At 36.8% G+C, this 22,902-nt stretch overlaps 1 protein-coding gene across 4 annotated transcripts in view; it reads right to left on the bottom strand.

Moving 5' to 3' along the window:
* Positions 1–22,902, bottom strand: part of CPED1 (cadherin like and PC-esterase domain containing 1) — a 289,378-nt gene that overhangs the window by 213,226 nt on the left and 53,250 nt on the right. For all 4 annotated transcript variants that reach the window (XM_054564025.1, XM_054564028.1, XM_054564027.1 and 1 more), the window contains one exon: positions 5,470–5,576. In XM_054564025.1, the coding sequence (XP_054420000.1) occupies positions 5,470–5,576 (107 nt within the window). The remainder of the gene's footprint in view (positions 1–5,469; positions 5,577–22,902) is intronic.

The raw sequence follows: 22,902 nt of genomic DNA, 5'->3' as shown, positions 1-22,902 counted from the left end.
CCTCTTCTGAATTTACAGATTGTTTAACTAGCTATTAACAAAATCTCAAAAATAATTCCAGATATGGTAAAGCCTTCTTAAAACCAATAAAAAGGAATCAATGTAAATTAGTTTGAGTATCAGATTTATTTTTGAACAATTATTGATAACTCTCAAGTTAATTCATTCTAAACTAATAAAAATACTGTACTTTCTCTACTGCGTCCTACTGGCTTGATTAGATAAAAAGAACTTAGTTTCAGTTGGTGAAAAATAAGGGAACCAGGAACATGAGCTGTAGTCTCACTTCTTGCCCTTAACAGAATGATAAATTTCAGCACATCATTTGGCTTCTCTCACTTTTTTCATTTGTAAAACAAAGCAGATAGGGCATTTGGTCTTTAAGTTCCAATTCAGCTCTAAGGTTTTATCAATTCAATATTTCAATCACAGTTTTAGGTTTTTTCTTTTATTAACAGTTCATTTAAAGTGTTTTGAAACAATGCAGTAATTAGTTATTTTCCAATGCTTGCGATCCTGTTAACTGATCTTCACTTTTTCAGTAAACTATAAACTTCAGCTCAGGTAATGAAACCCACACTTGAGCAAAACCCACTCTACAAATCTGCACTACCAACATTCCTAAATACTCCATTTAAAAGTCTATAAATATACCAAAGTCTGAGCCACTTACATTCTTACTATATTGGGAATTGAAAAAAGGCTCTAAGTATAGTGCATGATAGATTTTAGAGATGTCTCCATTTCTCAGGTTTGAAAGCAAGACGGTTCAAAGACTAAATGTAGGAAAAGAAGGGTTTTCATAAAGTCCTCAAGTTTTCTATTCAGAATTCCTTGGACAGGCTGGAGTTCAGGGACAGAGCACTGAAAAAATATGGGAAACTCATAACAAAAGTTTGAATTTTTTTTTCCCTTAAGTTAACACACAAAGAATCTTTCAGATGTAAAAACTTCAAAAGTCAATGAACTTAAACCATTTTCTGCCATATCAGGCAAAATGACTCAGTTACTATTGACTAAATAGAATCTTTAACAATAGAAGGACCCAGAAAGAGAACCAGTGTTAGGGAAGTAACATTAAAAACTATGCACTGGCACAGGTCCAGTTTAAAACCTTCTCCCACTTCTTGAAAGCCTCAGAGCAAATGTGTTGTCACTGTTGTCTGCTACAAACTGACAGGAACAAAAGATTCCCGGTAACATGGGTAACAATAGCTGAACTAATGGACCAGAAAAATTTGTGTGGATGCTTCAAACACAGTGCACAACATGCAGAGGTTTTACATAGAAGAGTAGATTGCTGTGTCTCATCAGAGAGATGACTTTTCATTTGAGACCTTGGGGCAGAAGGATGAACTGACTCAGGGTCAACAAAGCACCTGCTTCAAAACACTAGAGCCAAACCAGGGAAACCACTGGCTCTTCCTCTTCCACCTACTTTCCCATTCCCCACCCAGTGACCTCTTCCCGTGCTCTTTCCTCCAAAATACATCTTTGGAAATCACAGAGTTGCAGCAGATGACATAACCATGGTGGCATGTGACACCAGAAATATCATTTCCATTCTACTCTGGAACTGAGCACCAAACTAAGCAGTTAAACTAAATGATTCAGCACAAAGAAATAAACACATTCAAGGGCTATGGGTCATACAGCTGTGCCAAATCAACTATATTACACTTATTTTAACTTTTTAATTGTTAAACTTAATAGTGCTCTTCTGTATCTTAGTACTTTTTATTCTTATTTTTATGTACATCATAAAATTTATAAGATTTGCATCATTATCAAGTGGGACATCAAAGAAGTTTTTACTTGGTTTAGCTGACTTTTATATGCTGAGCTTCTCCAGCTTCACAATGCAATAACTATTTTTTATCAGGCTTTATTTTCAGGGGTAGTTGAGGTTCACAGCAAAATTGCGCAGAAGGCACAGAGATTTCCCAATACCCACTGCCTCCACACATGCACAGCCTGCCCTACTATACACATGCCCCACCAGAGTGCTGATTTTGTTACAAATGATGACTACACAAACACATCATCATCACCCAAATGGTAATTCCTATGCCCATTTTGTATTGAGTTTGAATGCTTTACAAATGTGTGCTTGTCTGTGTGTGTGAGTGTTTTATAGACAGATGTTCTGATGTTTTTCTTGGCATAAAATCTTTCATATTTTTGAAACGAGAGAATAAATAAAAAAATGATAATGACATTTGAGACAGATATTTCTGAGGTCAGATTGGGAGAAAGGAAATGTGCATTTAAAAAGATTTCAATCCCAATGTACCTTCTAAAATCCTAATCTCTGGTAAGATGCACTAAGTCATTTTTATTACATGTTGTTTGAAGCAAAACTAAAAAATAATTCTTATTTTGAGAACTTTAATAACAGAAACAGTACAATATTAATGATAAACACCTAGAAAGTGTTTTTAAAAACTACGGTAATTCATTAAGGGAAATATACATTTATATTTAGACTCTATAAAGTTTAAGAAAACACCCAAATAGCGTTAACCAATGTAGCTCAGTTGGTTGGGTGTCGCCCCGCAAACCAGAAGGTCACAGGTTTGATTCCCAGTCAGCGCACATGCCTGGGTTGCAGGCTTGTCCCAACCAATCGATGTTTTTCTCTCATATATGCTTCTCTCCTCTTTCTTCCTCCCTTCCCCTCTCTTTAAAATATAAATAATTTTTAAAAAGACACCCAGGTAAAAATAGTGTTTTATTCACTTATGAACATTGAGAGTAACACACACTTAATGTATGTCAGGGACTATTCTTTTTCCTCATTAGATCTGTTCAGACCTTCATATCTTTTATTTTAGCAAAAATAGGATCTCTGAAAGCTGTTCAGTATCATCCATCAGAAAGAGAATTAATGACAGTAAGAAAAACAACTAATCATCCTCCATGTCTCCAACATACAATTATCATTCCATAGTTCACCTGAAAAGGTCTTTGAAGACTTTCAGATAAGAGCCATTTCAGTAGTTCGCCATGCTCCAAGTACTAAAAACAGCATCCTGGTTTTAGGGGCTGCTATTCCTACAAACACTTAGAGGTAGAAATCAATTCTTGTCCTCTGGAAACACTAGAACCTGTCTGTTAGAGGTGAGATGCGGCCCTGGTTACTAAATTCAGTGCTACTCTCAGCAGTGGACCTCACTTCACTTTCAGCATCACTTGGACCAACACAGTTTTAAATTTATGTCCCTCTCCTCCTGGCTGGCGAGACTCCTGACCACTCATTTTCTATAACAGATCTGAAGACCATTTTCATGAAACACTTAAATTCCAAAGCTCTGACATGATTAGTAGTTTAAATTTGAGCAGGTGCCCTTTCTTTGTTCATTCTACAGACATTGACAATCCTACAACATCCTCAACAAATTTGAAGCAACCTGTGTTTTGATATGTTCACATAAATAAGTCATGGCCCATGAAGCTTCAAATTATTTATGTTCCAAAGTAATAGCGAATATGTATCATTTAGAATTTATGTATTCTTTAAGAATATTCATTAGCATAGGCTGTAAGTGCAGTAGCTAAATGTTTACTTAGAAAGGTTCTATAGTGATATGTTTAAGAAAACAGAATTTGACGTCAGACTGTCAGAATCCTGGTTTTTAACTTATTATCTGTGCAGCTTTAGGCAATTTTCTTAACCTCTTTGTGTTTTAATCTCCTCAATGTGGACATAAATAAATATGAAAGCTCTTCACATGGTGCCTGGTACCAATGGGAGGCCTTGGCAAGAGAGAAAGGTGGGAGAGGAGGAAGGCTGGGCACATACTTCCCAGCTTCCTCTCTGCAGGGTTATGATCTGGCAATGGCTCACTTTCCCTACTTGCATAGCTCCTCTCTTACAGCTCCTCCACAGACCTCTTTCTTGGCTCCAGCTCTCATTAGGTTCTGCTACACCAATTCCTTCTTCACAGGCTTCTTCAGACCAGAGGTGGGTAAAAAGTTATAATGTTGCTGGTGTCTTTGTGTCTCTAATCTTTTTTCCTTATCCTGTCAAAACCTCTATAAATAGCTCCTTCATTAGTTTCTCTTCAGTTATATCCCTTTGAGAATGACATTTGTCCTGCTAGGAGGTGGACTGAAACAGACAGAAAATATTATAGCCTTTATGATTTTCACTGTGACAACTGTGGGCAAGATACATTTCAGGGGCAAAATATTTGCTTCAGAAAACTTAAAGGTAGTAAGTATGAATATCTGAGAAATATTGAGTAGGGAAATATTTGAGAAATATTTAGATTCCTTAGTATTGGTGATTGATGGAATACAGATAACAAAGGAGAAGCATTCAAAGGTGAAGGCCCGGGTTCTGTCTTAGGAAGTGACAGGGAGTCGATCATGCTTATGATCAACAGAACAGAAGTTCTCCAAACTTCTAGATGCAAGAGCAGAAGTAAATTTACCAGAGAAAGCAATGGGCTAATTCTGTCCATGTTGAGCTTGAGGTGTCTGCGAGACGCATAGAAGAGATGATCAGCAGGCCTGGGGATGCGCATGCAAGCCCAAATCTGGTACAGTGCTTTGAAGTTTAGATGTAGATTTGGGAATCATCAGCTACAAATGGTGGCTGAGACTTTAGGAGTGGTACTAGGGAACTCAGGCATTTAAGAATGGGCAGGGGAAGGATGGCTATTGGGGGAAAAAAATAAAAGAGGGAGATAAGAAATGGCCAAATATGTACAAGAAGAACCAAAACAATGTGCTCAGCCTTTGGGAGTAAAGAGTTAGAAGAAGGAAGGAAATCCTTCCTTATAATATTTTCTGTCTGTTTCAGTCCACCTCCTAGCAGGACAAGCCAAGTGATCAGGGTTGCTACTACAATACTATTTTATTAATACTACTGAAAAATACCTATTGGTTTTGACACTTTTCTCAGACTTGCTAAAGGTACCAAAATTGAGCATACACAAATCTTCTAGCCCAGTGACTAGCACATTATATGCATTTGATAATTTTTTTAACTTTTCTAAAAGCATTTACAAAAATTCACACAAAGTAAACAGTAAATATTGGATATCAATTTTTAAAGTTAATAAGAAATCGTCTAAATTTTATCATAATTTGGGATACCAATTTAACTTTGAAAAAGTCAAAACAGTGATCTAGAGTATAAAGACTTTACTATTTTGGATGAGCATGTGGTCAAGATAAGCAACTAGCCATAGGCCATAGGCCATAGGCTTCTCAATCAAGCTTTGGGTCTTACTAGGTAAAACTGGGTCTTTGGTAGCAGGCAAAGTTGAGGGGGATTCTATCAAACAAAAAGTGGTAAACTTTTTATGGTAAAGTGTGTTAAGTCTTAGCCTTGGAATTTTCTCCAAACATAATGACTCTAATTTTTGAGACTCTTTTTTAACATTATGGAACAAGAAATACTGGCAGTAAATATCTATGAGGTTGGTACAATCTGTGCATATTTGAAAAAGAAAATTTTACCTTTTGATGTAAACCTAACTGGCACATGTCTTCCTTGGATATGCAGGGTTTTCCACCAGCTTCCCTAGAAGACAGGCAAATGAGCAGATCCCAAGAGCCCAACTCACCTAATAGCAAAAGAGCATTGAAAAAAATTATCAGATTTTTTAAAGACAGTATTTACTTCTTCAGATTAAAGAACGTAATTATTTCAATCCTTAAGCAAAAGCAACAATGATTCTGAATATATTTAAAAGTCAACATTCAAAGTAACTAAAATTCAACTTTTCTAATTTAGCAGACCTAACATTTTTATATTTAGTATTGCATCATATGGAAATTTGAATTATTCTGAAACAATATCATAAAATTCCTTTAAAAAACTAAAGTTGGAATGTTTTAAGTAACTAACTTTATAAAATTGCAGTCTTATTTGGAGATTGGGAGGAGAGATGATTATAAAGCTTGTAAGATTAGAGATAGTTGCCCAATTAAGTAATGATAAGTCAAAACACTGAATTTTTTTTTCTGGGTTTCAGCAATACCATTACTTTTCATAGATCTTAAACATCAAATATACTTTTATAAGATTTCTTACAAATAAAAATTATAGTAGGCAAAAAATAAAATTCAATGAAAAATTTAAAAGACAGGTTTTATCCAAAAGGAATTTTGGCTCTAGTTATACACAGCAAAGAGTTAGTTCAAAATGGACCAAAGCAAATCATATTTCAATTATTTCACCAAGGACAAAGCTCTTTGCCAACAAATCTTAGTAACTTGCCAAAATAATCTCAGGAGAATACATTCTTGCATAACAATTGAGCACTTAAAAACTAATATTTGCATTTCACTTATTCTCTTTGATTTATTTACATAAATATTTGTCAACATGGCTTGCACAAAATTGGTACTTTAAAAATATTTGTCAAATGAATGAATGAATAACTAGCCCATGACAGAGTGGTAAACACATTACTTCAGAGAGAATATATAAATATGTATCTCAAAAATAACCGAAAAGTTATGTATAAAAGAATTGATATTACTTTGGAAACTTCCCGTATTTTGCACAGAAATTCAGTTTAAAAAATTAAGCGGTTTCTGTACACTTGATCTTTTGTTAGCTACTTGTGAGATAATGTTCCTTCAAGACTCTATTTTTGTCGGACCTCACAAGTCATCTTCCACATTAGGTATTCGTGGTCTCTAAAAGGTAGAAAATAACCAACATCTCCAAATCTTCTCTTCCAAAAATTTTCCAGAAGAATTTCTCACTTGAGAGCACAATATTTTCAAAGAAGAGCTTTACAGGAAAAAAAAGCTTAATAAGGAAGAGTGAACTGTGACAATTACGAATGAAATTTCACTCTTCAGTAATCAAGTCTTTTACAATTTGACAAGCTCTGCACTGCTTGGGTTCCTCACTTTGTAATTGTTCTGTTGCTAGAAGAGAAACCTCTCTGGCAAACAAATGGATCCAGGCAATTGAACTCCAGTTAACATCTGTGCTCTTGTCCTAGAGCTTCTCTGTTTGCTGTGTATCCCAAGATGCTGGAAGATGGCACAACAGTTCAAATGGACAAGAAGAAATGGTGCAAGTGATTTGGGGGTGGGAGAAATCTCTCCATGTTACTGCCATCAAGCCTTAGGCTTGAAGGGTCTACCCTGTTCCACACGTCCTAACTTTGAAGGAAACTACAGATTCCATTAGCTCATTCCAAATACTCTGATGACTCCAGTGCTTTATTTACCTTTTTTGCAGTTTTTGAATCATTTAATTTCTTTTTAATTTTTTTTAATTGTTCAAATACATTTGTCTCCATTTTCTGGCCACCACTTTCCCTTGCCCCACCTAACCCCACCTCCCTTCCTCAATCCTTCCCCATTTTGGCTTTGTCCATGGGTCCTTTACACATGTTCCTTGATTTGACTCTTCCCCTTCTTTGCCCCATCACTCCCTCCTTCATTCCCTCTTGTTACTGTTGGTGTCTTTTTTCTTTCAGTGTTGTTGGTTATATTTTCCTTGCTTGTTTGTTTTGTTGATTAGGTTCCACTTATAGGTGAAATCATATGGTATTTGTTTTTCACCCCCTGGCTTATTTCACTGAGCATAATACTCTCCTGTTCCATCCATGCTGCCACAATAGGTAGGACTTCTTTCTTTCTGCTGCATAGTATTCCATTGTGTAAATCTACCACCTTATGTTCTTAAGATATTTAGTTGAGTATATTATGGCAGTAGGTTTCTTCTAGGGTTATAGTGTTTCCTGGGCTAGAAATAGAATAATATTGAATGAAACAGTCTTTATATTTTTCCTTTTGACTCCAAATCACAAGGTTTTGGCTGAAAATGTGAGGTGCAAATTTAAAATAAATACCTTTTTCAACAGCATGTATGGAACTGGAGAGCATTATGCCCAGTGAAATAAGCCAATCAGAGAAAGACAAATACCATATGGCCTCACTTATAACAAGAATCTAATGAACAAAATAAACTAAAGAGAAAAATAGAACCAGAGACATGGAAACATGTAACAAATGGATAGCTGTAGGAGGAGAGGAAAGAGGGGGATAGTGGTGGAAAGAAGGGGAAGGGACAAGTCAAAGAACATGTATGAATGACACATGGACATGGACATCAGAGAAGGGATTGTCTGTGGGCGAGAGGGGTGGGCTGCATGGAGGGAGACAAAGGAAAAACAATGGGACAACTCTAATAGAATAAACAATAAAAAATTTAAAAGAAGATAATGATATACAGAGAGGATTTCAAATTATGAACTGTTTTGTTTGGGTGTTAAAAACAGTACATTTTTTATATTCCTCCAAGTGTGAGGCATAGCCTCCTTCACTAGCCAGGGCACACACACAATTTCTGGATTTGATAGAAAAAAAAAATTAAGCCATAAATGTTTAAAACTGAGAGATACCTTTAAATAAATCAAAGCTCTCAATTTATCAAGAACCGTCAATAAGCAGAACACTATAGTAGAAATATGAAAGGAAATAGCAAAAAAAAAAAAGAGAGAGAGAGAGAAAAGAAAGCAGTTACTGCCTTCAGCAATCTATTTGAGGGATCTAAACATGAAAAAGAATTTAGGTAACTTATAAAGCATCACAGTTTTTTTGACATTGTAGGTTACCCATCATCTCTCAGAAATATTTAATTAATATTTAATATTCTAAATTAATACTTAAAAATACTTCATAGCACATCAATTTCCCTTTAAAATGAAATAAAGTAAAACTGAAATTTTCAAGTAATTTCTTTATATTTACTTCTTACCTAATTTTTGCTACCATGGTCTGAAAAACTGCTGATTGTTTCCACTCAAAATTCCTATTGTTACCTTCATCAAATTCTACCTCAAACTATTTTCCAGTTAAACATTTAGTAGTCCTTCTCACTTTCTTTTCATTTCTTTCTCCAACATTAGAAGTCAACTACCTCTCCCAACTCCCACAGCCCTTTTTGAGAGGAAAAACTTTGTTTCATAAGTGATATTGTGTATTCAAACTTGATTTTTAAAACCCCAAAAGCCACATGGAATTACAGAAACTGGGCAGAAAACAAAGTATTAGGTAAGTAAATCACATTCAGAAGTCAACCTTAGAGCATTTGGGATACAAATTTGTGCCTCAGAGAAATTACAACTTAATGTGCATTGCTGAGGCTTCGGGACATGTTCACGGAGCTGCAAGCCTGAGACTGGATCCACACACGCCTAGTGCGTACAGCAAGACTGCAGGCGGCAGGAGCTCAGGAAGAGTCAAGCCCACATGTGGGGTGCATTTGGCCTGCATAGTGCACAGTTCACATAAAACTCCAGATTTCAGCCTTCATTTGAAAACTGCGAGGCTCTAATGATACCTGGCCCAGGCCCTACATGGCAGCCACTAACTAACGCGAAGCACTGCTTCCTGCATGTTCCCCAGTTTCCGATACTAATCCTGCCTGGTCCTAATGCTGCCTGGTGGGCTCTCCCTCTAGTAACAGAAAACGGTGTTACACCTGATGTAAAGTACCGGTGTCAAGTGTTCCACCAATTGCTCCTTCAGCGAGCTGATGCTCCCTGTTTTAGCTTTTAATGAATTTACATTGTTCATTATGTAAATTGTTTTGATGAGATGACTTTAGGTTAATTGATATTTGGTCAGTTAGTCTTAAATGGATGTCTGAGTATCCCCTTTGATTTCAAGATTTGTCCACCCTCTCCCACAAGGTTGAGTAAGGTCACCTCAGCTCCAAAGACATTTTATTGGCTGTATTAAAGTTAGAAAGGACTGACGTGTGACTTCTTAGAGTTATGGTGCTCTCAGGAGCCCAGTTATAAATGGCCTATGCCAGGCTTTTTCTAGGTGTTAGGACAAACATTCTTAAAGTTCTTCTTACTTGGTATGTTTCTTCTGCCCTAGAAGGTTGACATGAGAGTGTAAGAGCTGAGAAGTCAGATGTGCATTTGGAAAAAACAGGCAAAGAAGACCAGAAAGGTAAAATAACTAGTTAGTGGTGGGAAGAGAATTTGAATACAGGAAGCCTAGCTCCAAGGCCATATCTGAGACCATGACATCATTATCCCTTCAAAAAATAAGGAGACAACAGAGAAAGTTAGCATTCGATGCTTTATATATTAACTTATGCAGAACTCTCAACAACACTGTGGGGCAGAAACAATCATTACACATACATTTTAAGAGAGAAAACTGAGACAAAAAAAGAATTATTCAGATTTGGTCTTTTTCCAACTACTTCCCCTTGCATCTGTTTTCCTTTGGGACTTTGGAGAAAAAAAGTACTCTAATAGGAAAAACTCAAGTACTACTAGACCCTCACCCAGCAACGGCACACTTCAAAACATTATTAGCAATACTATTAGTAATTGAAGTAAAATTTTCATATGTAAAAGAGGTAGTAGTCAACTGTACAAGTACTCAGAAACTATACGCATTAACTTGGCCTCCACCTACTTTTGAAAAGAAATCTCTAAAAGTTGCTTAGATTTTTTGATGGTTAAAAGAGTTTCTTTCCCAAAGAAACCAGAGCAGGACTAGCCCCCCAGACTGAGTTAGTCAAGCCCTTAAATAAAGAGGTCATGGGACATTGTTCTAGAAAAACAGGATGTGGATATTCCATTCTCCATCTCAAAATCACAAAAAAACATGAAAAAAATCTACAAGCAGTTCTCCTAAACTGTGAAACAGAGTGGCTGATAACACCACTCCTATCACATCTCCACAGTGTCGGCTCTGGAAGCATGACGATGCCACAGGCAACTTCAGGAGTTGTCAGGGTCCGGATTTATAACTCAAATATGAAATAGCACTGGTTGCTGTTTTTGTCCTTCTCTAAGGACTCTTGGAAACCAGCTAACATTTTAGTGTTAAAAGTAAGAAAAATGTTCAAAGGTTTTTGTTTTTATCATGCATCTGCCCTAAGGAGTGAGGCTGCCTTTAGAATATTTCCAGCCTCTCACAGGCAGGCTGCCATGCAAAACAAACAATCATTTCCTGCCTCCCAGATGACCTCCCTCATTGATAAGATCTGTTGGATCAGTCATTCAATCCAGAGAACAGAGAATTCTCAGATAGCAGCACTCATATCAATGCTGTTTATTCTCAGGGAATGACAACTTCAATTTTCCGCACACTGTATAAAAATTTCAGGATCTTAAGTCTATTCTTGCTTTATTTTTCTTCATAGCATTTATCATCATCTGACAAATGTGTCTATTTATTTCCTGTCTCTCCTCATTTGAATTCCATGAGGGCAGGACTGTCCATTTTGTTCATTACTGTATGAGATTTGTATGGAAAAAGTACAACCATTGATAATGTAATGAGAATAGTTTGCATGACATTGATGTAACCTGGCAGCGAAGGGGAATGGACTGGAATGTGCATGCATGAACAATGATGACTTCACTGTACTAGTCAGTGGGGGATGGTAGATGCTGTTGAGTGAGCATGTGTACTGTGTGGCCATCACATTCAAAGTGACTGAGTGAGTAAAACAATGAATCTGCATCAAATTTTATGTTAAGCTTGAATGTTTCTTTGTGGAAACTATTCGGATGATTCAGAAGCCTGCAGCTATGGGCACCTGGTGATTGGCAGCTTCATCATGACAGCGTGCACGCTCATGCATCACATCTTGTGAAAAGTATTTTGGTGAAACATCAAATGACCCAGGTGACTCGGCCCCTCTACAGCCCAGATTTGGCACCCTCGCTTTTCCCAAAACTAACATCGTCTTTGCAAAGGAAGCGATTTCTGATCATCTATGAGATTCAGGAAAATACAATGGGACAGCTGATGGTGATTGGGAGAACTGTGTGAAGTCCCAAGGTGCTTACTTTGAAGGGGACTAAGGCATCATTTTCCTATGTACAGTATCTCTTATATCTTATATCTTCTTCAGTAAGCATCACTATTTTACATATTACATGACTAGACACCTTTGGGACAGACCTCATAATCTCAGTACCAATAACAGAAGCTAGAATGTAAAAAATATTTGCTACATATTTGTTAAATGCATAAATAAATATTTAACTCAATGTGAGTAACAGACCAACAATTAAAAATCAAAAGCCAGTACATGGAAACACTTCTGTGAAATTAAAGATGAAAGATAGTGAGAAAAAAATGTTAAAGCTCTTCTGAAAGGACATACTGATATGTTCTCTTTCCTAGTAGAATGAAAGAAGTGAACACACACACACACATAAGCTTGAAGGAGAAAAGATTTATAGGATATGACTTGAAAAATAAACTTGTCCATGAGCTTCCAAGAGAGCTACAAAACCCAAGCTTCATTTACTTATTCACAGTATTGATTGCTATACTCCATAAGGATACAGCTAGGGTTATTTCCTAATATTTGTTTTCTTTTTGTGCAAAATACTAAAGATGTTTATTTCCTAAATAATAAATAATATTCCTTTATAACATAAGAATATTTCATATTGCATTGTTCCATCTATATACCCTTCTCTTCCGAAGTAGATTATAAGATTCTTATTGAATAACAAAGCCTTTCTCTCTCTGTATCCATCCTTTACCAGGATTAGTTACAGTCATGAATACATTACTAACTTACTGATAATAAATTAAATTCTATGCTTGATTCCATCATTAATTGTTTGGATATAAATTAGCTATTGCAAATACCTATCTCTTTTCTTGAATCTTTTATGTTTCATTAATCAGTTCCCTTAACTGTACTCTTAATATGATGGATTTATAGGACAGTAACAGAGCACCCATAGCTACATTTATTCATAGCTTTTTTCAAGGACAAAAAACACTGACCTTGTTGCATCCAGCACTGATTATAGTAGACACTTACCAGATGTTTATTGGATTGAATATGTCAATTTTCAGAATTCAGTTGAAGAGAAATTATATATACAGAACCTCAAGATCTTCAATAAATTATACAACACAGTACAAAATGTAATTAAATCTGATTCCTTACTAGTCATAGGTTTTTGCTTGATCTGCCTCTGGCTTCTTATTTTTTAAGAGCTGATAATTAAAACTTTGTGTTTTATCACAAAGAAATTCTCAACCATTCTCTCCCTGTTGTTCTATATCCACACCAGGCATCAAGCTTTTCTGTCCTAATGTGTATCCTCTTTCTGTCCTATGAGATGTTGTGAAAGTCAATGAGTTCATTTCTGTGAAGTATTGTGAGGTTCTGAGATTCTTCTAATCTATGCAAAACTCAATAAAGGGTTATTATGCTTAAGTTTTTGCAAAAGTTTAAAAGACTCCTGCTTTGAAGAAATTTTCTATTAAAAAGAGCATGAAAGAAAATAGATAAGTTTATTTCTATGAAATAAACTCAAGAAATGTTTAATTTAGAGGGAATGCTAAAGTTTTTTTTCATACATTTTTTAAATAACTTGTAAAAGATTTTAATTGATTCTAGTGAGAGCGAGAGACATCGATTTGTTATTCCACTTATTTATGCATTTATTGGTTGATTCTCGTTATGTGCCCTCACCCAGAATCAAACCTGCAACCTTGGTCTATCCAGATGATGCTCTAATCAGATGAGCTACTTGGCAAGTGCTAAATGACTTTTTGAAAGACTTTTATGTCACTTGCCACTTCTGTTATTTTCTGTAGAAGTGTAACTGATTGTATTTGTATGTATGTGTGTTTAAACTTTTATTGCTTTCAAGATTATTTTCTGTCTGAAAGAAAACACTCATTACTGCATTTTTACCAAGTATCTGATGTCTGCAATTCTTATCACTTAAAAGAAACAGACACTATAGCAATTTAAAAATCATGCTACACCTAGTGCACAGATATTGGTTTCTAATATTTTTTTTTTCAATAAAAAGAATCAAGGTTTCTTGGAGAATTGGCTGATTCAAGGGCTGGGATAGTAAATATACAAGATGAGCCTGGAGCATCCTAGTGCCAGAAAGTAAAAAATAGCTCAAAAAAAACAAGTGAACAAACAAACTAAAGCAATGATGAAGGTATGTCATAGGGACATACCTTCATCAATATGGTCAAAACTGGAAGCAATTTGAGTAACAAAAGTAAGATTGGATTATAATCCTAAATATTCAAAAAGTCCATGAGTCCATACTGGTATAAACAAATGATTAAATAAATAAATAACAAATAAATAAGGCATGAATGGACAAATCTTTCACCCAGAAAAATTCCAAATAATATCCATAGCTATTCCTACGTCAAGGATATGGGGCACACCTTCTTACTTCCTTGGTGTAGGCTGTGCATAATGACATCCTTCCAAAGACTACAATATGGAGCATGGAAGTAAAAGAATAGCTTTACAGTGGAAAACCTGACTAACACCACCACCATCAGGGTATCAAGGTTAACACCAACGGTGATGTCATGTTGACAGTATATACCCTTGATATGAGGTGATGGGAGCCTCTGTGGTCTTATTTCCCAAAACCACAACCCCAGTCCAATCATGAGAAAAACATCAGTTCTTACCAGTTCTGACCAGTTCTTCTCAAAACTGCAAGGTTATTTAAAAAAAAGGAATCTGAGAAACTGTCACAGCCAAGAGTAGCCTAAGGAAACATGATGACTAAACACAATGTGGCTTCCTGAATGGGATCTTGGACCAGGAGAGGGACATTGAAGAAAAACTAAGAAAGTCTGAATAAAGTATGGACTTGAGTTCTTTAAAAATCAGAATAAACAAATTCTACAGAGGAAATAAGATGATGACCATGGCTATAGTTAGAGGTAACCTCTCAAATACTAATTACATATCTTCCAAGTATTTTATATTAAGAATGTTGTATTATAAAACAGATCAGCACTACCATGCAGAAAGTGAAAAATAATTTCTTTTTATGCAAACTGCATTCTTCTTCTGTCAATAAAAATTCCAGTGGTATTTAAAACACAGAGAACTGAAAAATAAATCGAGTATGGAGTTTGACACCCTCCTCTTAACACACGCAGCCCCCATGTTCCTATCTTCTCTTTACATTTGTTATTATCTCTGAATTCAACTCAGGTGATTTTATTTAGATCCATTGCTTTAGCTCTTGCTCCTCTGCCATTGACTCCCAAATTTACCTTTCTTGATCTTTCCTGTTTCAGAGAGGGACTTCCAGTTACATTCTGGAAAAGGTGCCCTTCTGAACAAGTACAATTCTGAATCCATTATCTCCTGCCAGAAAACCTGTCTCTCCTTTGTTCTTACCATCAAAGGGGTAACTGCTTGTTCGCTCTGTCTCTCTCTCTCAAACCAGAAAGCATAACCTCTTCAATTTGTACTTGTCTTTAATTCTACTTCCCAGTGATTTCCAATTCCCATCAATCCTAAAGTAGGACTTATTTGTTTTCTTTTTTAAACAAACTTTTTTATTGCTGTTCAAGCACAGTTGTCTCCACTTTTCCCCATTACCCTCCCCTGCCCCACCCACCCCCACCTCCCACCCTCAATCCTATCCCCCTTTGGCTTTGTTCATGTGTCTTTTATACGTGCTCCCTGATGACCTTTCTCCTTCTTTCCCCCATTATCCTGCTCCCCTTCCCCTCTTGTTACTGTCAGTTTGTTCTTTATTTCAATGTCTCAGGTTATATTTTCCTTGCTTGTTTGTTTTATTGATTAGGTTACACTTATAAGTGAGATCATATGGTATTTGTCTTTCACTGCATGGCTTGTTTCACTTAACATAATGCTCTCCAGTTCCATCCATGCTGTCACGAAGGGTAGGAGCTGCTTTCTTTCTGCTGCGTAGTGTTACATTGTGTAAATACACCATAGTTTGTTGATCCACTCATTTACTGATGGACACTTAGGTTGCTTCCCGCACTTGGCTATTGTAAATTGTTCCACTATGAATATTGGCGTGTATAGGTTCTTTTGAATTGGTGTTTCAGGAGTCTTAGGGTATATTCCCAGCAAAGTAAGATTTCTTAAATGTTTCCTGACCTTTCCAAATCCTATCATATTCAATAAATCTAAGATCTTGCCATCTCTGCAAAGACTCGTACTTAGTCCCCTAGCTTCTAATTCTTTTTCGCTCTCTGACTCATCTTCCTCCATACAAGTCACCATCATCTTCTGAAAACACAGCTCTTATCACTGCCAGCACAATACAGATAAAATTCCTTAGCAAAGCAACCAAGGTCCTTCACATCTGCCCAAACCTACTCTTCTAGGCCTGTTTCCCTCAAAGCAGCCCCCCTCCTTCCTCTTCAGCCACACTGACCCCTAGTTATCCCTGAGACTCCAAGCCTTTATATACCTGTGTGTCTTCAGCATGCATCTCATGCTGCTAAATGTTCCTCCCTCCAAAATCTGAATGAGAATTCATTGTTACATTCCAAGAATTGTACTTGGGACACCTTCCTTTCTGTTTTCCCAGAACATTTCCTCTGTCCTTCATACTGCTTCTATTGTATCTAATATTACAGTTTAGCTTGCACATGCTTGCCCCTCAGAAATGGTTCTTGGACCTGCAACATTTTCATCAACTAAAATCTTGTTAGAAATGAAGCATTTCAACCTCTGACTTGGACCTTACCAAATTAGAATTTGCCAGCAACCAGATCCCCAGGTGTTCTCACACACCTGTGAGTTTGAGAAGCACTGATATGCCCTTCTGCCCTAGAGTTCCTTGAAAAGTCCCACTCACTTACCTTTGCAATGCTTTCCCCTATCCCCAAGCAATTAGCTCTTGTGTTAAATAAAACTTAAATGTTTACAGTCAATTGTAAAATATCCTGATGACTGGCTGTAATGTTCTCTTCATAATCCTTGTTATGAAGCTGGTGCTTTAAATTGGGTTCTTTTGTTACTTAAGTACTTGACATGAGTTTTTGACAGACACTCCTTATACCAAATTCCACAAAATGGCACAGGAGGTTTTTAATTAGCATTGTGACACTTCATTTAACCAAATATTATTCCTTGTTTTATTAAAAGTCATCTTGCATGACTTCTTTAAAAAGCCATGAATAAAACCTAGACATAGCTCGTTTAACATTGCATAATAATGCACTAGGGACTTAACTGAGTAATCTGAGAGGGAGAAGACAGTCATTGATTTAAAATTTATTCTAAGAATAATTCCACACTAATTCAACACAGATGAGAATTATATCTTAAGATAATATAATTCACTAACATGGGAAAAAGAATCAACTCTCTCAATGGTTTATTACTTAATGCCACACGTATTTTAGGATTATACATCTCTTATTCATAAGCATTATTTTCCTAATCTTTGGAGATTTATTTAACCCAATCATAATACTTCTATAAGATATTTTTGGGGCCAGTCTTATCTTCTATTTTCAAATCAAGCAATAGATAATCTGATGAGTTTGTTCAAGGTCATGCCAAAAAACAGTTTGGGTATAAAATTCAGAACTTCCACTAATAATACCAACATTAGGAGGATGGTAGGAAGATTAAAATAGTTAGTATTTGTGAGGTGTTTAGAATAGTGTCCAGTACTTGATGAACTTCATATCAGTATTTGTTTAATGAATAAATAGGTGGGTGGTAGGTATATATAGGCAGATAAATTCCAGATGTAGGTGATGAACTTTCAAGAAACACAATGTGACTTCCAAGTGTCTAGCAGCCTATTAAAGACTTCTGAATAGAGTGATATATGGGTAATTTAGAAAACTCATTAAATAATCTTCTCCCCCAACTCAATGCTACTCTCTCCTGTTTCTTCAAAAGCCCTTCCTACCACAGGAAAAGGATATGTTAATTCAACAGACACTCGTTGGTGGTTTCAATTTAAGGAAAAGACCTCATCAATAGTAGGCTCCATTAAATCCATGCATATTTTCTAGAACTTGGCTCCCCAGTTTTCCCTCATTGGCACTTTCCATGAATTTGCTAGAATAGGTGACATCTTAAGCCTTCCAAATAACAATGAAGGAATGTAAATTTTCATGCATAAGTAGCAACAAGTCCCAAGTGATAGGCATGGCCTGGTCAGCTAGGCCAAACCTTGTAGGAACTAAAGTGGGTGTTTTAGGTAAGTAGAGACCTGGGTAAAGAGTAAACAGGGTTGTCGCCTAAGACAAGTTACATCCACTTCACAATTTTCCTAAAACTGGCCCTGGTCCCAGAAGCTAACAGGATATCAGATGTGTGTCTTGAGGCTAATAACTCTGTTATCCATGAGGTGAAGAATATTTAGGTCACTGTGAAACTGCGCCAAGTACTATTAAAATGTACCATACCTAAAGTGTGTTGTTTCTACACATCTAAGAAGCCTATTTTATCCCACATAATTCAACAGAATCCTGAAAAATTATAGTTGCTTCTATACTTGTAACATTAATTTTTCACCTCACTAAAGATGTCTGGAACATAATTTGCTTTTTTTTCCTAACTATTTACTACTGAAACTTTGCATAAGCAATCTCATTTCCCTTATTTAAAATCATTTTCTCAACTTCACTGACATTGAAAAATTTAAGATTTACATATATATCTTATTATGTTCTGATGCTTTAACTTTTATTAAATTGATTCCCAAGAATAATATTGCTGGCTTTAAAAGTATAAGTATTTTACATTTTATTTTTTCCTAAATTGCTTTCCCCACATTTCACATTTCCACATGCAATGTATGAAAGATTCCTTTCCCAGAATTCCTACCAGCAATAGGTGATGTCAGCAGTGTTAGATTTTGGCAGTCCTATAAATGTAAAGTGACATGCTATAATTTAAATTGTCCTTCTGTAACTTTTTCTGAATTTCATGATCTTTGATTTCAAGCAGCTCATTCAAATTCTTGGCATAAAAAGATTTGTAAATAAAATAGTAAGTTAAAAATGGTGTTCAGAATAATAAAAACTTGAAGTTTAATATGCAAGTAAAATTTTCTTTCTATTAAAAAATCAAACTGACATGTCATTTTTAACCTCATCAAGTTTTAAAATGTGTTCATGTCACAGGGAGCAACATGTTGCAGGGAGCGCCATGGTGGAGTGCGGGGCTCCTGGGTCTGAGGGTTACTGTCTGGAGCCAGCTGAGGATGGAGTGGGGCTTTGAATCCTGCAGAGCTCATCCCAAGGTTGTCACGGATGGGGGGGAACAAAAACGAGTCATCACAAACACTTCTCTGTTTGCCAGGAGAAGGGACATCGCTCTTCCCTCTAGTGGAGAAGGTTCCGAACCCCCATGTCAAAAGGCTTTTTTTGAGAACCATATGTACAGGGGTACAATGCAAAGCTCATCAATCAATGTCAAAAGGCTGTGTTTACAAAAAACAAATAAAGATCATAGATTAAAATTGGAGGAACACAAGAGATCTGCCTCAGGTCAGGGTCTATGAATAACGTAAATCTTCCCAGTATAAGCAGGTTATCTTAGATTTGGGGGGAAGAACAAAGCATGTTTAGAGGACCATACTTCTAGGCCTGATTGACCCCAGGAACTACCCGATCCAGTTTAGAGCTGTACCTGCCTTTAGTATAGTTTCAAGCTTGAGCCAGGTGGGCAGGGCAGAGGCACCAAGAAATAAGGAGGCTTCTTTCAGATAAAATGAGGACTCTGGCCATGTCCAAGCTGAGCCGAGGGGTGCAGGCCTTTTTGTCCTTTCTCCATGTCCCCCAAGTCTTTCTCCTGCTGTCCATACTGGCCAATGTCTGTCTTAGGTTATCTCCCCTCGTGAGATAACTGTCATCAACAACCGACCATCACAGGGCAAAGCAGGTTGATGTGAGGGAGGCAGGCGCTGCGCCTCTGCCAGGGGAACAGGTTTCCTCTCCTCGGTGGCCTGTCTTCCCAAGGCCTCCTTGATTATTTCCAGTCTTGGGGCCCTCTCACCTGTCAGTGAGGCTACAGTCCCTGAAAGCAGGCGGGACAGTTCCCAACATATTCACATCTATTACTGAAGATCTATGGAGAACTAGCACTGTTAATGAAAGTATGTTAAATGAGTAAGCATCCTTTTGTAACAGGTCACAGCCAGGGCCCCTGGCAAAGTGTATTTGTAACGGGGTCCAGAGATTGGGGTGTCCAAAAAATATATATTCCCCACCCCAGGGCAGGCCGCCATAGGGGATGGGAGCCTTGAGTAGGGCCCTTGAGAAGTCAGTTTGCATGTCAATAACAGGATAGCTTCGTTCCTCCTTTGCAAAGAGAATTATTTGGTATATCACCAGAGCTAATCAGGAAGGTTTAAAAGACTTAATACAGAATGAGAAAGAGGAGAGACAGGGTCCTGCAGGAGAGACAAAGGGGCACAGACTCTGGGGAACAGTGTGAAGACTCCGCGAACAGACCCCGCGGGAAGAAAGAGGGGAGAAAGGACTCTTGCTAGTGGGCCAGGAGAAGGCGCTACATGGTTATGGATTAAGAGCTGGAGATGGCGGCGATGCAGTGGATGGTGCTGAGACCCGTGAGAGGCCTGCCCAGCCGAGCCCCGGACTTCGGTTCTTTCTCTCTTCTGAAGGAGGGTACCCCTGACTGGCCTAACTGGGCAAAGGGGGGAAGGCAGGACGGTGTGTGTACTGGTAGTTGTTTCAAAGGGATTTTGAGGTTTAAGGGTAACACTTAGCCATTAATCAAACCTGTATAACTTTTGAATAAATAGTTCCTTTCCTTTTCACCAAACTCTGCCATTCAGAGCAATAATTCCAAGGGCGGCGGGCAAAGGACCCACAACCGAGGGGTCCCGGGGAAGGAGGGTGTCATTGTTTCCATAATAGCTATCTGGGCACCCCCCACCCCGGGTCCTTTTGTTTGGTAACACTTTCATAGAGGAATCTGGCAGAAAAAACCACAATTTTAATATTTTCACCAATTGACCCAGTAATTCAGCACTTTACTCAAATCTGCAAAGTGTAATATAAATAAACATTGTAGGAAAGTTGTATTTTATAGCAACTAGTTGAAAATATTCTAACTACCAAGCAGGACTTAGTTTGAAATTATGGTATACCCACACAATAAAATACTAAAAATCATGAAGCAAATATGTTCCATACATTTTCACGAAACTAGCATGATATTGTGGTAAGCCTCCAGCTTGGAGAGAAATAGTCCTGGGAGCAAACCTCAGCCCCACCATTTATGAGATGGACCACTCAGTTCCTCATTAGGGAAACAGAAATCCCTACCTTATGGACTAGGAATGAGAATTCAATGAGTTAATATGAGTAAAGTGCATAGCACAGTACATTTAGTTAATAATAATTTAAAAAAGGCTAACAATATTAATGATACAAAAATTTAATAAAAACACTTAAGCTGTTGCTGTGGCAAAACTTTTTCATAATATTAAAATTTTATCTATTAAAACATGAGGGAAACAGGTAGGAGGCAAAAGGAGAGAATGTAAGTGTGTGTGTGTGTGTGTGTGTGTTCGTATGTTATGCTTAGAGAGACACATGGAAACATGCACAACATTGTTAACCATGTTATCTGCAGGTGCTGGGACTTCCAGTAATTTTAACTTTCATCTTTATATTTGTAAATATTTCATTCCATATTCTACTATAAACATGTAATATCTTTGTAAATGGAAAAACTATTTTCTAAAAATGCAGTTAGAATATGCATCCAAGTAAAGAAATATTATTCTCTGAGAAAAACATTGAATCTTTTCACACACTGTACGTCTTTCAAGGTACTGAATAATGTCAATTAACTTACATAGAAACAAAAATATATAGAAGATTAATTTGGATCTAAAACATTTTAAAATTCAAAATATCTCTGATGTAACAGAGGATGTATTTTCCTTCCCATAAAATAAGAAACAAAATTCAGTCTGAGCATGCTATAGTCATGCTGTGTACAGTTATGAGTTAGAGATTTCCAGCACCACACAAAATAAGGTCTTGCTGATAAACTTAATATGCTATTTCTCCAAAAATGGACAAATAATGAATAGAAATCCTTGAGCAAACAAACCAATGGAAGCACAAACATTGACTGTGCCTGTTACATTGCCAATCTGGATGAGCCTTCAGATTACCAGGGAATGTGCCTGCTGTTCTGGCATTCCCAGCATTCCTCCTATGATGCTGATAACAATTTCCGTCAGAAAAGTAATATGTTTTATACTACAGCTGTGAGTTTGGATTTCCATACTATACTTCCATAGAATAACAGGTAAGGTTCTCATTCTTAACACAGCCTCGCCTAATAAAATGACGGTTTTAATACTGATGAGGTTTGGTGAGATGGGAAATTTCTTGCATATTTAATGGGCAATGCTTTAACCTTCTCAGGTAGAATTTGACAACATCAATGAAGAGTTTTAAAATGGATTTTCTTTTTTCATGCCAGTAAATTTAATTTTAGACATCTATGCTAAAGAAGTAATTTAAAATATGGACAAAATTTTGTGAGTGCATTATTTATAACAGAACATTAGAGAATAAATATCTGGATTAAGAAAATTAAATTAAATGAACATTAAATATATCTATATAATATAACTGTATAGCCATTAGAATAATGTGTAAAGTGTTTTTATGGCATGTGTTTGGGATAAATCATGTGTCCATATTTTTACCTTTATCCCACTATCTTCAAGCAAGCCCAACATGTCCAAAGACAGTTTAAGTTCAGCTGCTTATTTTTCAAGTGAGGTCATTGGCCTCGATTGTGAAGAACTGAGCTAAGATGTACCAAGGCTTTTCATGCCAACTCACAGTTAATGAGTTTAACTTCTATGTATATTTAGGAGTGGGGTTTCTCACCAATGTGGAATGTTGACTCAGGGCCTGGATAAGGTAAATGGGGAATCATTTTGCCTCTTTGATAGCAAATAGGCAGAATTTCTTTGTGCCTCTGGAATACTGAAAACCTGTACTGAAGAAGAACCTAACACAGTGGTTCTCAATGCACGATGCCAGATCAATATGTTAGTGTTACTTGGTTACTTATTTCTTAACCAGCCTTCCGCTGTTACTGAATCAGATCTACTGGGTGCACAGCCCTGCAATCTG

The sequence above is a fragment of the Pteronotus mesoamericanus genome, unplaced genomic scaffold (assembly GCF_021234165.1).
Source record: "Pteronotus mesoamericanus isolate MK-2021 breed Mesoamerican mustached bat unplaced genomic scaffold, CSHL_Meso_final scaffold_85, whole genome shotgun sequence".
Lineage (NCBI taxonomy): Eukaryota > Metazoa > Chordata > Mammalia > Chiroptera > Mormoopidae > Pteronotus > Pteronotus mesoamericanus.
Note: the sequence above shows the minus strand (reverse complement) of the source record. Positions and strands in the feature narration are given on the sequence as shown.